General features: G+C 45.4%; 1 protein-coding gene across 2 annotated transcripts in view; it reads right to left on the reverse strand.

The window, feature by feature from the left end:
* The window catches only part of setd3 (SET domain containing 3, actin histidine methyltransferase), a 59,752-nt gene that overhangs the window by 6,018 nt on the left and 37,633 nt on the right, over nt 1–16,101 (reverse strand). For both annotated transcript variants that reach the window (XM_023994069.2, XM_023994066.2), the window contains exons 7-10: nt 12,056–12,114; nt 11,225–11,339; nt 9,444–9,518; nt 8,193–8,359 (exon numbers count right to left, since the gene is read on the reverse strand). In XM_023994069.2, coding sequence (XP_023849837.1) covers nt 8,193–8,359; nt 9,444–9,518; nt 11,225–11,339; nt 12,056–12,114 — 416 coding nt within the window. The remainder of the gene's footprint in view (nt 1–8,192; nt 8,360–9,443; nt 9,519–11,224; nt 11,340–12,055; nt 12,115–16,101) is intronic.

Below are 16,101 nucleotides of genomic sequence, written 5' to 3' on the forward strand. Positions count from 1 at the left end.
TTAATTCTGCAGCTCGTGTACCTGTATTAAAAGACACCTGGGCCAGGAAATCTTTCTGAATTGAGGAGGGGTTCAATACTTATTTCCTACCATTAAAATTATTGTCTGAGCATTTCTTTGTCAGTGGGGAAAACGTACAAAATCAGCAGGGGATCAAATACTTTTCCCCTCAGTGTAGCTGTCTTCTCTTGAGCCAGGTCTGCCCACGGCGGCCTTTCTCAATAGCAAGGCTATGCTCACTGAGTCTGTACATAGTGCAAAGCTTGCTCGCTCCCTCTTGCCCCCTCTTGCTCGCGCTCTCTACTCGCGCTCTCGCTCTCTGCTTCGCTCTTTGCTCTCGCTCTCTGCTCTCGCGCTCTCGCTCTCTGCTCGCGCTCTCTCTCTGCGCGCTCTCGCTCTCTCTCTCTCCTGCTCGCGCTCTCGCTCGCTCCCTCTGCTCTCTTTCTCCCCCTCTGTCTTTCTAGGTGTGAAATGTGCTAGTCCCCCTCCCTCTAGCTCCTGCTAGGTTGTAAATGAGCCCTTGGAGGCGCTCCAGTGTGTGGCCTTTAAATGTAGATTTCTGTGTCATGGTGGGCTCTCTGTCACCCAAATTGAATGAAGCAGATTTTATGACGTCTGCTGTGGCACAACAAATGTAGTTGACAAGTGATTACTGGGGGGCTTAAACGCCATCCTGATCCCTAGCTTGCACCGTGGACGCTAACACATGCGCGCGTGCGCACAGACACACACCTCTAACAGACACACGCTAACACACATGGCGCGCTCAATAACACACCCTCACACACATTTACACACACCACTAACACACTCTTGTTAGTATCAGCCGCATAACGAAATTCCACACTGATTATTTTTTTTCTTTTTTTTACTCTCTCTCTTCTATCTCATCTGTCCTTCTTTTTCTCTCCTCCTAACCTTTCATTCCAGACTCATCCGACCACCATAAACTGCCCTTGAAGGACCGTTACGTACGACGACTACAGGTTGGTGTGTGTGTGCCAGGTCGGCCTGCTTTTGAAGTGCTTGCCCTCCACCCCCACGTTTTGGTGTGCGCGGCGCATGTCCGTGCGCGTGTCAGACAGTCTGAGAATGTAGAACAACTGCCGCATCCAGAATGGCCCGTTTTTTTTTTTAAACGAGTGTTTATTTTCCTCGCTCTTTCGTTTGAGGGAATCATTTATCGGCGCGCCTCTTTTCATCTTCCCATTGTGTTGAGCGTTGATACAGACCTCCGCTCCCGCCGGGCGACGTGTTGTGGGAATGACGGAGCTAGGACGGCGTGTGTTATCTTGTCACCGTGGCGCAAAGGCTTTTTGGAGGAACCGCTGTTAGCCCAGTTTAGAATGTCGTTTTTTGAATGATAATTACTCCGCGCATGCCTCGACATCATTATAACAAGATCACAGATTGATATTTATTGGATTCCCTAGTCTTCAAATTAATCAAGATGATATTATTGTTCAATCGCCTACAGTTACCATCCACAACAGTGTCACTAGGACAAACACTTAGTTTCGCGTACTTCAAATGTGTTACTAAAGTTAAGGTTATGATTTAGGACTAATGTCCCGACCACCTGAGGCTATAACTAACAGCTATTCAGGAAAACCACAGGGCCCTTGTTGGATTGGTTAGTCCAGGAAAGTGGGTCTTGTTCTGATGTGATAATTGGCTGACCCGTGACCTTTGACCCCTAATAGATGGGCGGTTTCCTCGTGATGACCCGTCAGAACCAGATCCCTACAGAGGACGGTAGCCGCGTCACCCTCGCCCTAATTCCCTCTCTGGGACATGTGTAACCTACCAACGGTCTGGTGAGTACTACAAACACGCTATTATACACTATAACATGGCTGAAACGCAATGTGTGTAAAGTATTTAAGTAGTGCTTGAAGTATTTTACTTAAGTATTTTTTGGAGGGGTATCTGTACTTTACTATTTTTTTTTATTTTTGACAACTTTTTATTTTTACTTCACTACATGCCTAAAGAAAATGATACTCGTTACATTTTGAATGCTTAGCAGGACAGGAAAATTGTCAAATTCACGCACATCCCTGGCCATCCCTACTACCTGATCTGGCGGACTTACTAAACACAAATGTTTTGTTTGTAAATGATGTTGGAGTGTGCTATTCGTAAATTTTAACATTTTTTTTATTTTTAGAAAATGATGCTGTCTGCTTTGCTTAATATAAGGAATTTGAAATGATTTATACTTTTCTTTGATACTTATGTATATTTAAACCCAAATACTTTTTTGACTTTTTACTCAGTTGTATTTTACTGGGTGACTTTACTTGAGTCATTTTTCTAAAGTATCTTTGACAATTTGGGTACTTTTTCCACCATGCTGGAAACGGGCCTGTTGCATGGGCTGAAACGGCCTGTTGCACAACTGCACAACGAACATCCTCTACCCACTGTGCGAGAGGTTTGAATTAATATGTTTTAAAATCCTAGGTTTTTTGTTTAAAAAAATTACACACACACACACACACAATCAAGACATCTGCTGTAGATAATTGTAGATTTGAGAGAAACCACACCAGTGTAATGTGTTTCCTAAGATGGTTACGCTATTTCATGGGTTCTTTTATTTATCGCAATCATTTGGCTTTGATTGTATTCAGTGAGTGATTGTAAAGGAGCGATAATATCTCCTCCTGCGTGCGCAGTAAACTGCATCTACGCCCCTTAAATTAGATCTGATTTGTGAAAGCCTGCTATGTAGACAAAGCGAGTCATTAAATACATGTAATACAATGTATTCCCTTGGTTTTAGTTTAATAAAAATGGGTTACAACTTCCTCCAAGATTTTCCACATTTATTGCTCGTCTTCAGCCCTGGTTCCTGCAGGTGTTACTCAAGGGTGAGAAATGGTGTGGGTTCGTTCAATTTCCTTCATTTCTGCCCATTTGTAAACTCACTAAATACGGTAAAAGAATTATATGTATTGATATACTCATTGATTACATATGCTAAACCAATACATTCATGTTTTGAAATAAATTTGCTTGCTGATTTTTGTTCATTAGTCCCTTGAGTTTGTTACAAACGAATGGAGGATTTGATATACAGCCTCTCTAATACTAGGAGGGAAAATATAGTACATTTGTTAGATTAGTGGTCACGTACGTATAGAAATAAACATGCTGTAAATTGTTTCGCTTCACTTTGCAGCTCTGAACTTTAACCACATTAAATGTTTTACTGTAAAGTGTGTTTATGTTTTGAAATGCACTTTTGAATAAACTTTGATTTGAACCAGTCCATATAAAACCAGAGCGTTGGGCCAGTAACCGAAAGGTATCTGGTTCGAATCCCCGAGCTGACTAGGTGAAAAAATCTGCCTGTGCCCTTGAGCAAGGCACTTAACCCTAATTGCTCCTGTAAGTCGCTCTCTGGATAAGAACTAAAATGTGACTGTAAAATGCTTCCATGAGCTTTTCCAACTGTCACTAATCAATCAGTGAGTTACAATTAGCCTGTTGTGTGTTCTCAGATCACCACTGGTTACAACCTGGAGGATGAACGGTGTGAGTGTGTGGCTTCTGGAGGACTACAAAGAGAACGACCAGGTGAGTCTGGGCAGCATGACACCACTGCGCCGTTTACTCTTACAATAAAAACTAGCATCCTGTCCAGGGGGATGTAATGTACATCAAGCTGCCTCACGCTACAGAAACAGGCGATAGGATGTTATATATGTCAGGGAGCGGGGGAAGGTCAGGCTGGGTTTTGAGTTAGCTGCGGCCATGCCTGACTTATTGGCTGGAGGGAGTTTCCACAGTTGTTAAATCCGTGCTTTGGAGAGGGGTGGAGAATCGGGACTCCACCAACTTCTACAGCTCCCTCTCCTCCCCATCTCCACCTCTCTTTTTAGAATGGGAATTATTTGATAAGATTTAGAGACAGCAAAGTGTGTGTGGGGTGGGGGTGTGATGGGAGTCAGAGCCTCTTGATCCTATGATTCCTCCCGCAGATGTCACCGTCCGGCCGAAGTGCCCTCAGCTCACAGAGTGTGTGTCTTGAAATAGCACCCTATTCCCTATCTAGTGTACTACTTTTGTACCAGAGCGCTATGGTTCCTGGTAAAAAAAAAAAAAAATGTGCACGATATAGGGAATAGGGTGCCATTTCTGACGTGGAACCTGCCTGAGCTCACAGACACACAAACCCTAGCTACATTCCCTCCTAAGCTTTATCACTCCTCCTCTCTATCCCCTGCCCCGTCACTCGCTCTCCTTTACCTAGCACACTCCTTCTGCTATCTGTAAATGTGATGTAATATGTTGGAGCCGTACGCGAGCAGAGTGGTGTGGGGATTCTCTGTGCCCATGTGTAGCTTCCACTAGATCAGAATGATAACATGATTATGATGGAAAAATGGTACAGAGGAATAGTGGGTGGAATGTTTCACCACATTGCTTACATCCAAAATGATCCAATCTACAGGAACTTCTGGAGGTTGAGTTCGAATCGGATGATAAAGGGGATGTTCAGCTGACTTTAGCCGCCACCAGTAAAATACTAACGTTTTGTAGTGGCTGTTTTTTGTATACAGTATTTTCTGTTTTCAGGAGAAAAACCGTCTAACATTAAGTTGTAAAATACTGAACTCTCCCTTTTTAATGGGTTCTCTCGTCTGTCCTCAGATTTACATATTCTATGTGGACGCGGTCCAACGCTGAGTTTGTGATCCACAACGGCTTTCTTCTCAGGAGAACGCCCACGACAGGGTCAAGATCAAACTGGGCGTGTCACGAGTGAACGGCTGTACGCCATGAAGGCGGAGGTGCTGGCCCGCGCTGGCATCTCCCTCGTAAGTAGAGAGGCGGCCGCACACACACGAGGCATCCCCTCGGAGGGAGGGAGGGAGGGAGAAAGAAGGGCGGTAGCGCGAGAGAAAAACAATTATCTCTCTCCATTATGTCAGAGACGGGTAATTTCAAGGAGGCATATTTTCCAGAATTTCAGTGAATTGATCAATGTGACAATTGGCAGACATGGCTGACGTTATTACACTGCAACACATTACTGAGGCTGGCTCTGGTCTACAGCCATTACTATTACATTACGTCTCTCTCTGCCCATCGCTATCACAACAGTACATACAGGAGGGAGAATTTACTCTGAAAACAAAAGCTGCACTGTGACATGAGGGTCATCACAAATGGCACACTATTCCATGGCTGGCCAACCGTGTTCCTGGAGTGCTACCTGCCTTTAGGCTATCCAGGGGGACTTAACATTCCTTTAATGCGGGCATTACTTTTGACCAGAGCCCGCTGTGTTCGAAAACGCCTTTTCCGTATATATCCCAGTGTATGTATGGGCGACAGACAGGCAGTGTGCCGTTGCCCGGTGCTTTCCGTATATATTCCCAGTGTATGTATGAGGCGACAGACAGGCAGGCAAGCGTTTGCCCCGGTGCTTTCCGAATTATATCCCAGTGTTGAATGAGGCGACAGACGGCACAGGACAAGCGTTGCCCGGTCCTTTCCGTATATATCCCAGTGTATGTATGGGCGACAAACAGGCAGCGTTGCCCCGGTGCTTTCCGTATATATCATCCAGTGTATGTTATGGGCGCCGGACAGGCAGTGTGCCGTTGCCCCAGTGCTTTTCCGATTATACAAGTGGGAGAGACACAGTATTTGATACACTCGCCGATTTTGCAGGTTTTCCTACTTACAAGCATGTAGAGGTCTGTAATTTTTATCATGGACTTCAACTGTGAGAGACGGATCTAAAACAAAAATCCAGAATCACATTGTATGATTTTTAAGTAATTCATTTGCATTTTTATTGCATGACATAAGTATTTGACACCTACCAACCGTAAGAATTCCGGCTCTCACAGACCTGTTAGTTTTCTTTAAGAAGCCCTCCTGTTCTCCACTCCATTACCTGTATTAACTGCACCTGTTTTAACTCGTTACCTGTATAAAAGACACCTGTCCACACACTCAATCAAAACAGACTCCAACCTCTCCACAATGGCCAAGACCAGAGAGCTGTGGTAAGGACATCAAGGATAAAATTGTAGACCTGCACAAGGCTGGGATGGGCTACAGGACAATAGGCAAGCAGCTTGTTGAGAAGGCAACAACTGTTGGCGCAATTATTAGAAATAGAGAAAAATAGAAGAAGTTCAAGATGTGGTCAATCACCCTCGGTCTGGGGCTCCATGCAAGATCTCACCTCGTGGGCATCAATGATCATGAGGAAGGTGAGGGATCAGCCAGAACTACACGGCAGACCTGGTCAATGACCTGAAGAGAGCTGGGACCACAGTCTCAAAGAAAACATTAGTAACACACTACGCCGTCATGGATTAAAATCCTGCGCGCCCACAAGGTCCCCCTGCTCAAGCAGGCGCATGTCCAGGCCCGTCTGAAGTTTGCCAATGACCATCTGGATGATCCAGAGGAGGAATGGGAGAAGGTCATGTGGTCTGATGATTCAAAAATAGAGCTTTTTGGTCTAAACTCCACTCGCCGTGTTTGGAGGAAGAAGAAGGATGAGTACAACCCCAAGAAACCATCCCAACCGTGAGCATGGAGGTGGAAAATCATTCTTTGGGGATGCTTTTCTGCAAGGCGACAGGACGACTGCACCGTATTGAGGGGAGGATGGATGGGGCCATGTATTGCGAGATCTTAGCCAACAACCTCCTTCCCTCACTAAGAGCATTGATGATGGGTCGTGGCTGGGTCTTCCAGCATGACAACGACCCGAAACACACAGCCAGGGCAACTAAGGAGTGGCTCCGTAAGAAGTATCTCAAGGTCCTGGAGTGGCCTAGCCAGTCTCCAGACCTGAACCCAATAGAAAATCTTTGGAGGGAGCTGAAAGTCCGTATTGCCAGCGACAGCCCGAACCTGAAGGATCTTGGAGAAGGTCTGTATTGGAGGAGTGGGCCAAAATCCCTGCTGCAGTTTGTGCAAACCTGGTCAAGAACTACAGGACGTATGATCTCTGTAATTGCAAACAAAGGATTCAGTACCAATATTAATTCTGCTTTTCTGATGTATCAAATACTTATGTCTTGCAATAAAATGTAATTAATTACCTTAAAAATCATTAATGTGATTTTCGGGATTTTGTTTTAGATTCCGTCTCTCACAGTTGAAGTGTACCTATGATAAAATTACAGACCTCTACATGCTTTGTAAGTAGGAAAAACTGCAAATCGGCAGTGTATCAAATACTTGTTCTCCCCACTGTATCCCAGTGTATGTATGGGCGACAGACAGGCAGCGTTGCCCGGTTGCTTTCCGTATATATCCAGTGTAGGTTATGGGCGCGGACAGGCAGCGTTGCCCCGGTGCTTTCCGTATATATCCCAGTGTATGTATGGGCGACGGACAGGCAGTGTTGCCCCGGTGCTTTCCGTATATATCCCAGTGTATGTATGGCGACGGACAGGCCAGTGTTGCCCGGTGCTTTCCGTATATATTCAGTGTATGTATGGCTGACGGACAAGGCGTGTTGCCCGGTGCTTTCCGTATATTATCAGTGTATGTATGGGCGACGGACAGGCGTGTACTGGGATATATACGGAAAGCACCGGGGCAACGCTGCCTGCCTGTCTGTCGCCCATACATACACTGGGATATATACGGAAAGCACCGGGGCAACGGCACACTGCCTGTCTGTCGCCCATACATACACTGGGATATATACGGAAAAGGCGTTTTCGAACCACAGCGGGCTCTGGTCAAAAGTAATGCCCGCATTAAAGGAATGTTAAGCCCCTTCCTGGATAGCCTAAAAGGCAGGTAGCACTCCAGGAACACGGTTGGCCAGCCATGGAATAGTGTGCCATTTGTGATGCACCCTTCATGTCACAGTGCAGCTTTTGTTTTCAGAGTAAATTCTCCTCTCCTGTATGTACTGTTGTGATAGCGATGGGCAGAGAGAGACGTAATGTAATAGTAATGCTGCTAGACCAGAGCAGGCCTCAGTAATGTGTTTGCAGTGTAATAACGTCAGCCATGTCCTGCCAATTGTCACATTGATCAATTCACTGAAATTCTGGAAAATATTGCCCTCCTGAAATTACCCGTCTCTGACATAATGGAGAGAGATAATTTGTTTTCTCTCGCGCTACCCCCTCTTTCTCCCTCCCTCCCTCCCTCCGAGGGGATGCCTGCGTGTGTGCGGCCGCCTCTCTACTTACGAGGGGATGCCAGCGCGGGCCAGCACCTCCGCCTTCATGGCGTACAGCCGTTCACTCTTGGACACGCCCAGTTTGATCTTGACCCTGTCGTGGGCGTTCTCCTGGAAGAAGAAGCCGTTGTGGATCACAAACTCAGCGTTGGACCGCGTCCCATAGAATATGTAAATCTGAGGACAGACGAGAGAACCCATTAAAAAGGGGAAGTTCAGTATTTTACAACTTAATGTTAGACGGTTTTTCTCCCTGAAAACAGGAAATACTGTATACAAAAAACAGCCACTACAAAACGTTAGTATTTTACTGGCTGGCGGCTAAAGTCAGCTGAACATCCCCTTTATCATCCGATTCGAACTCAACCTCCAGAAGGTTCCTGTAGATTGGATCATTTGGATGTAAGCAATGTGGTGAACATTCCACCCACTATTCCTCTGTACCATTTTCCATCATAATCATGTTATCATTTCTGATCTAGTGGAAGCTACACATGGGCACAGAGAATCCCCACACCACTCTGCTCGCGTACGGCTCCAACATATTACATCCACATTTACAGATAGCAGAAGGAGTGTGCTAGGTAAAGGAGAGCGAGTGACGGGGCAGGGGATAGAGAGGAGGAGTGATAAAGCTTAGGAGGGAATGTAGCTTAGTGGTTTGTGTGTCTGTGAGCTCAGGCAGGTTCCACGTCCAGAAATGGCACCCTATTCCCTATATCGTGCACATTTTTTTTTTTTTTACCAGGAACCATAGCGCTCTGGTCAAAAGTAGTACACTAGATAGGGAATAGGGTGCTATTTCAGACACACACTCTGTGAGCTGAGGGCACTTCGGCCGGACGGTGACATCTGCCGGAGGAATCATAGGATCAAGAGGCTCGACTCCCCATCACACCCCCACCCCCACACACACACTTTGCTGTCTCTAAATCTTATCAAATAATTCCCATTCTAAAAAGAGAGGTGGAGATGGGGAGGAGAGGGAGCTGTAGAAGTTGGTGGAGTCCCGATTCTCCACCCCTCTCCCAAAGCACGGATTTAACAACTGTGGAAACTCCCTCCAGCCAATAAGTCAGGCATGGCCCAGCTAACTCAAACCCAGCCTGACCTTCTCCCGCTCCCTGACATATATAAACATCCTATCGCCTGTTTCTGTAGCGTGAGGCAGCTTGATGTACATGTACATCCCCCTGGACAGGATGCTAGTTTTTTATTGTAAGAGTAAACGGCGCAGTGGTGTCATGCTGCCCAGACTCACCTGGTCGTTCTCTTTGTAGTCCTGCAGAGCCACACACTCACACCGGTCATCCTCCAGGTTGTAACCAGTGGTGATCTGAGAAACACACAACAGGCTAATTGTAACTCACTGATTGATTAGTGACAGTTGGAAAAGCTCATGGAAGCATTTTACAGTCACATTTTAGTTCTTATCCAGAGCGACTTACAGGAGCAATTAGGGTTAAGTGCCTTGCTCAAGGGCACAGGCAGATTTTTTCACCTAGTCAGCTCGGGGATTCGAACCAGATACCTTTCGGTTACTGGCCCAACGCTCTTGGTTTTATATGGACTGGTTCAAATCAAAGTTTATTCAAAGTGCATTTCAAAACATAACACACTTTACAGTAAAACATTTAATGTGGTTAAAGTTCAGAGCTGCAAAGTGAAGCGAAACAATTTACAGCATGTTTATTTCATATACTGTACGTGACCAGCTAATCTAACAAATGTACAATATTTTCCCTCCTAGTATTAGAAGAGCTGTATATCAAATCCTCCATTCGTTTGGTAACAAACTCAAGGGACTAATGAACAAAAATCAGCAAGCAAATTTATTTCAAAACATGAATGTATTGGTTTAGCATATGTAATCAATGAGTATATCAATACATATAATTCCTTTATCCGTATTTAGTGAGTTTACAAATGGGCAGAAATGAAGGAAATTGAACGAACCCACACCATTTCTCACCCTTGAGTAACACTGCAGGAACCAGGGCTGAAGACGAGCAATAAAATGTGGGAATATCTTGGAGGAAGTTGTAACCCATTTTTATTAAACTAAAACCAAGGGAATACATTGTATTACATGTATTTAATGACTCGCTTTGTCTACATAGCAGGCTTTCACAAATCAGATCTAATTTAAGGGGCGTAGATGCAGTTTACATGCGCACGCAAGGAGGAGATATTATCGCTCCTTTACAATCACTCACTGAATACAATCAAAGCCAAATGATTGCGATAAATAAAAAGAACCCATGAGATAAGCGTAACCATCTTAGGAAAACACATTACACTGGTGTGGTTTCTCTCAAATCTACAATTATCTACAGCAGATGTCTTGATTGTGTGTGTGTGTGTGTGTAATTTTTTTAAACAAAAAACCTAGGATTTTAAAACATACATTTAATTCAAACCTCTCGCACAGTGGGTAGAGGATGTTCGTGTGCAGTTGTGCAACAGGCCCGTTTCAGCCCATGCAACAGGCCCGTTTCAGCAGTGGTGGAAAAAGTACCCAAATTGTCAAAGATACTTTAGAAAATGACTCAAGTAAAAGTCACCCAGTAAAATACAACTTGAGTAAAAGTCAAAAAAGTATTTGGGTTTAAATATACATAAGTATCAAAAGGAAAAGTATAAATCATTTCAAATTCCTTATATTAAGCAAAGCAGACAGCATCATTTTCTAAAAATAAAAAAAATGTTTAAATTTACGAATAGCACACTCCAACATCATTTACAAACAAAACATTTGTGTTTAGTAAGTCCGCCAGATCAGGTAGTAGGGATGGCCAGGGATGTGCGTGAATTTGACAATTTTCCTGTCCTGCTAAGCATTCAAAATGTAACGAGTATCATTTTCTTTAGGCATGTAGTGAAGTAAAAATAAAAAGTTGTCAAAAATAAAAAAAATAGTAAAGTACAGATACCCCTCCAAAAAATACTTAAGTAAAAATACTTTCAAGCACTACTTAAATACTTTACACCATTGCGTTTCAGCCATGTTATAGTGTATAATAGCGTGTTTGTAGTACTCACCAGACCGTTGGTATGGTTACACATGTCCCAGAGAGGGATTAGGGCGAGGGTGACGCGGCTACCGTCCTCTGTAGGGATCTGGTTCTGACGGGTCATCACCGAGGAAACCGCCCATCTATTAGGGGTCAAAGGTCACGGTCAGCCAATTATCACATCAGCAACAAGACCCACTTTCCTGGACTAACCAATCACAACAAGGGCCCTGTGTTTTCCTGAATAGCTGTTAGTTATAGCCTCAGGTGGTCGGGACATTAGTCCTAAATCATAACCTTAACTTTAGTAACATTTGAAGTACGCGAAACTAAGTGTTTGTCCTAGTGACCACTGTTGTGGATGGTACTGTAGGCGATTGAACAATAATATCATCTTGATTATTATTTGAAGACTAGGGAATCCAATAAATATCAATCTGTGATCTTGTTATAATGATGTCGAGGCATGCGCGGAGAATTATCATTCTAAAAACGACATTCTAAACTGGGCTAACAGCGGTTCCTCCAAAAAGCCTTTGGCGCCACGGTGACAAGATAACACACGCCGTCCTAGCTCCGTCATTCCCACAACACGTCGCCCGGCGGGAGCGGAGGTCTGTATCACGCTCAACACAATGGGAAGATGAAAAGAGGCCGCCGATAAATGATTCCCTCAAACGAAAGAGCGAGGAAAATAAACACTCCGTTTAAAAAAAACGGGCCATTCTGGATGCCGGCAGTTGTTCTACATTCTCAGACTGTCTGACACGCGCACGGACATGCGCCGCGCACACACAAAACGTGGGGGTGGAGGGCAAGCACTTCAAAAGCAGGCCGACGCTGGCACACACACACCAACCTGTAGTCGTCGTACGTAAAGGCGTCCTTCAAGGGCAGTTTACTGGTGGTCGGATGAGTCTGGAAATGAAAGGTTAGGAGGAGAGAAAAAGAAGGACAGATGGAGGATAGAAGAGAGAGAGTAAAAAAAAGAAAAAAAATAATCAGTGTGGAATTTCGTTATGCGGCTGATACTAACAAGAGTGTGTTAGTGGTGTGTGTAAATGTGTGTGAGGGGTGTGTTATTGAGCGCCATGTGTGTTAGCGTGTGTCTGTTAGAGGTGTGTGTCTGTGCGCACGCGCGCATGTGTTAGCGTCCACGGTGCAAGCTAGGATCAGGATGGCGTTAGCCCCCCATACATCACTGTCAACTTAATTTGTTGTGCCCAGCAGACGTCATAAATCTGCTTCATCAATTTGGGTGACAGAGAGCCACCAGTGACACAGAAATCTACATTTAAAGCCACACACTGGACGCCTCCAAGGGCTCATTTACAACCTAGCAGGAGCTAGAGGGAGGGGGGACTAGCACATTTCACACCTAGAAAGACAGAGGGGGAGAAAGAGAGCAGAGGGAGCGAGCGAGAGCGCGAGCAGAGAGAGAGAGAGCGAGAGCGCCGCAGAGAGAGAGCGCGAGCAGAGAGCGAGAGCGCGAGAGCAGAGAGCGAGAGCAGAGAGCGAGAGCAGAGAGCGAGAGCGCGAGTAGAGAGCGCGAGCAGAGGGGGAGCAGAGGGAGCGAGCAAGCTTTGACTATGTACAGACTCAGTGAGCATAGCCTTGCTATTGAGAAAGGCCGCCGTGGGCAGACCTGGCTCAAGAGAAGACAGGCTACACTGAGGGGAAAAGTATTTGATCCCCTGCTGATTTTGTACGTTTTCCCACTGACAAAGAAATGATCAGACTATAATTTTAATGGTAGGAAATAAGTATTTGAACCCCTCTCAATCAGAAAGATTTCTGGCTCCCAGGTGTCTTTTATACAGGTAACGAGCTGAGATTAGGAGCACACTCTTAAAGGGAGTGATCCAAATCTCAGCGTGTTACCTGTATAAAAGACGCCTGTCCACAGAAGCAATCAATCAGATTCCAAACTCTCCACCATGGCCAAGACCAAAGAGCTCTCCAAGGATGTCAGGGACAAGATTGTAGACCTACACAAGGCTGGAATGGGCTACAAGACCATCGCCAAGCAGCTTGGTGAGAAGGTGACAACAGTTGGTGCGATTATTCGCAATTGGAAGAAACAAAAGAACTGTCAATCTCCCTCGGCCTGGGGCTCCATGCAAGATCTCACCTCGTGGAGTTGCAATGAGCATGAGAACGGTGAGGAATCAGCCCAGAACTACACGGGAGGATCTTGTCAATGATCTCAAGGCAGATGGGACCATAGTCACCAAGAAAACAGTTGTTAACACACTACGCCGTGAAGGACTGAAATCCTGCAGCACCCGCAAGGTCCCCCTACTCAAGAAAGCACATATACATGCCGTCTGAAGTTTGCCAATGAACATCTGAATGATTCAGAGGACAACTGGGTGAAAGTGTTGTGGTCAGATGAGACCAAAATGGAGCTCTTTGGCATCAACTCAACCCGTGTTTGGAGGACGAATGCTGCCTATGACCCCAAGAACACCATCCCCACCGTCAAACATGGAGGTGGAAACATTATGCTTTGGGGGTGTTTTTCCGCTAAGGGGACAGGACAACTTCACTGCATCAACGGGACGATGGACGGGGCCATGTACCGTCAAATCTTGGGTGAGAACCTCAGCCAGGGCATTGAAAATGGTTATTCCAGCATGACAATGACCCAAAACACACAGCCAAGGCAACAAAGGAGTGGCTCAAGAAGAAGCACATTAAGATCCTGGAGTGGCCTAGCCAGTCTCCAGACCTTAATCCCATAGAAAATCTGTGGAGGGAGCTGAAGGTTCGAGTTGCCAAACGTCAGCCTCGAAACCTTAATGACTTGGAGAAGATCTGCAAAGAGGAGTGGGACAAAATCCCTCCTGAGATGTGTGCAAACCTGGTGGCTAACTACAAGAAACGTCTGACCTCTGATTGCCAACAAGGGTTTTGCCACCAAGTACTAAGTCATGTTTTGCAGAGGGGTCAAATACTTATTTCCCTCAATAGAATGCAAATCTATTTATAACATTTTTGACATGTGTTTTTCTGGATTTTTTTGTTGTTATTCTGTTGCTCACTGTTCAAATAAACCTACCATTAAAATTATAGACTGATCATTTCTTTGTCAGTGGGCAAACGTACAAAATCAGCAGGGGATCAAATACTTTCCCCCCTCACTGTATGTGCACACTGCCCACAAAATGAGGTGGAAACTGAGCTGCACTTCCAAACCTCCTGCCAAATGTATGACCATATTATATCCCTCAGATTACACAGATCCACAAAGAATTAGAAAACAAACCCAATTTTGATAAACTCCCATATCTACTGGGTGAAATACCACAGTGTGCCATCACAGCAGCAATATTTGTGACCTGTTGCCACAAGAAAAGGGCAAACAGTGAAGAACAAAACACCATTGTAATTACAACCTATATTTATTTTCCTTTTTGTACTTTGACTATTTGCACATCGTTACAACACTGTATATAGACATGACATTTGAAATGTCTTTATTATTTTGTAACTTCTGTGAGTGTAATGTTTACTGTTCATTTTTATTGTTTATTATCTACTTGCTTTGGCAATGTAAACATATGTTTCTCATGCCAATAAAGCCCTTGAATTGAATTGAGAGAGCGAGGGGGCAGAGAGCGAGCGAGGGGCGAGGGGGCAGAGAGCGAGCGAGGGGGAAGAGAGCATAGCACCAGGGTCTAATAACTGTGCTTCCTGAAGCTCTTTCTCCCCAACATGCAAAGTGAGCTGCAGTAAAAATAGACTGGAGTTCAGTAGGAAACCCAGAGTAAGACATTGTAGCGAAGGCTCTCGCTCGGTTACACACACAACCACCTCGTGGCGTATGTGTGGTGGTAGGTCATTAACACAACATGTCTGGCTGATCGGCCTGTTTACCCAGCTGTCTCTTCAAAGTAGTATTCCGTTGATTATAATAGGGAGTGTTGAGGGAGTTGACATACACAGGCTAGGCGTGTTAAGGTAAGAGCGGTCACATCATCTTTCTCCCACTGGGCGGATGGCTGGCGTGGCAGAATGGCTGCGTATAATAGAGACAGTCCTGCAGTGACACTGATTCATCGCTACAGTAAAGTGAGGAGAATCACGCTCACTGGGCCACATGACACGCACTGTCCAMCCCMMCCCCCCCCCCCCCCCCCCMCTGTACCTCAAATAAGCCTAAGTTCAATAGAAGGTTCTACTTTAACTCTTAGACACTCAGATGATGGTTGACAGGGTGTTCCCAAATATTGAGGCACGGTGATGGGATAATACCCCAGCAGCTCTCTCTTCCTCCCCCACCCTGGTTGTGACTGAGAGGTACGGGTGTGGAGGAGCAGTGTTGAGCCTCGTCCTGCTCCGACATCCATTAAAAGATAAGAGTCTAGGCTGGCGGATGGATCCTAGCGGAGAGGAGGGGCGTCGTCGAGCCCAGCAGCCATACCTGATCCCAGGCTGGGCCCTGTCTGCTGCCTGACTGTGGACGTGACATGGAAGGGCAGGAGAGGAAGACGAGAAGCACACATTGATCGGGCGCTGCGCCAACCGGTGTATTTACATGTACAGCCTTTCAAAGGGGTTGGGATCAAACCAGAAGTAAATGTAGCAGATATTTTCCTTGTAGATTTTTGCCTTAGTCCAAAATTAAAGTTACCAGAATGGTAAATCCTGACCATTGTGAATGTAAATAAATAACCTTCATGAACCTTTTTTCCGCCATGTTGCAATGTATGACGGCGGGATGCACCGCACACGGCGAGGGTGTCCATCTTTCTCATTTGACTCGTCAGAGAGTGAGAGAAGGTTAGACAGATGGATACCTGGAGCGCCTCAGAGAGGAAGGGAAACGACACCACCGGGACACTAACCCATTTCTCATCACACCACGCGCCACACACACACACACACACACACGCTCCAAGG

This window comes from Salvelinus sp. IW2-2015, linkage group LG9 (genome assembly GCF_002910315.2).
Source record: "Salvelinus sp. IW2-2015 linkage group LG9, ASM291031v2, whole genome shotgun sequence".
Lineage (NCBI taxonomy): Eukaryota > Metazoa > Chordata > Actinopteri > Salmoniformes > Salmonidae > Salvelinus > Salvelinus sp. IW2-2015.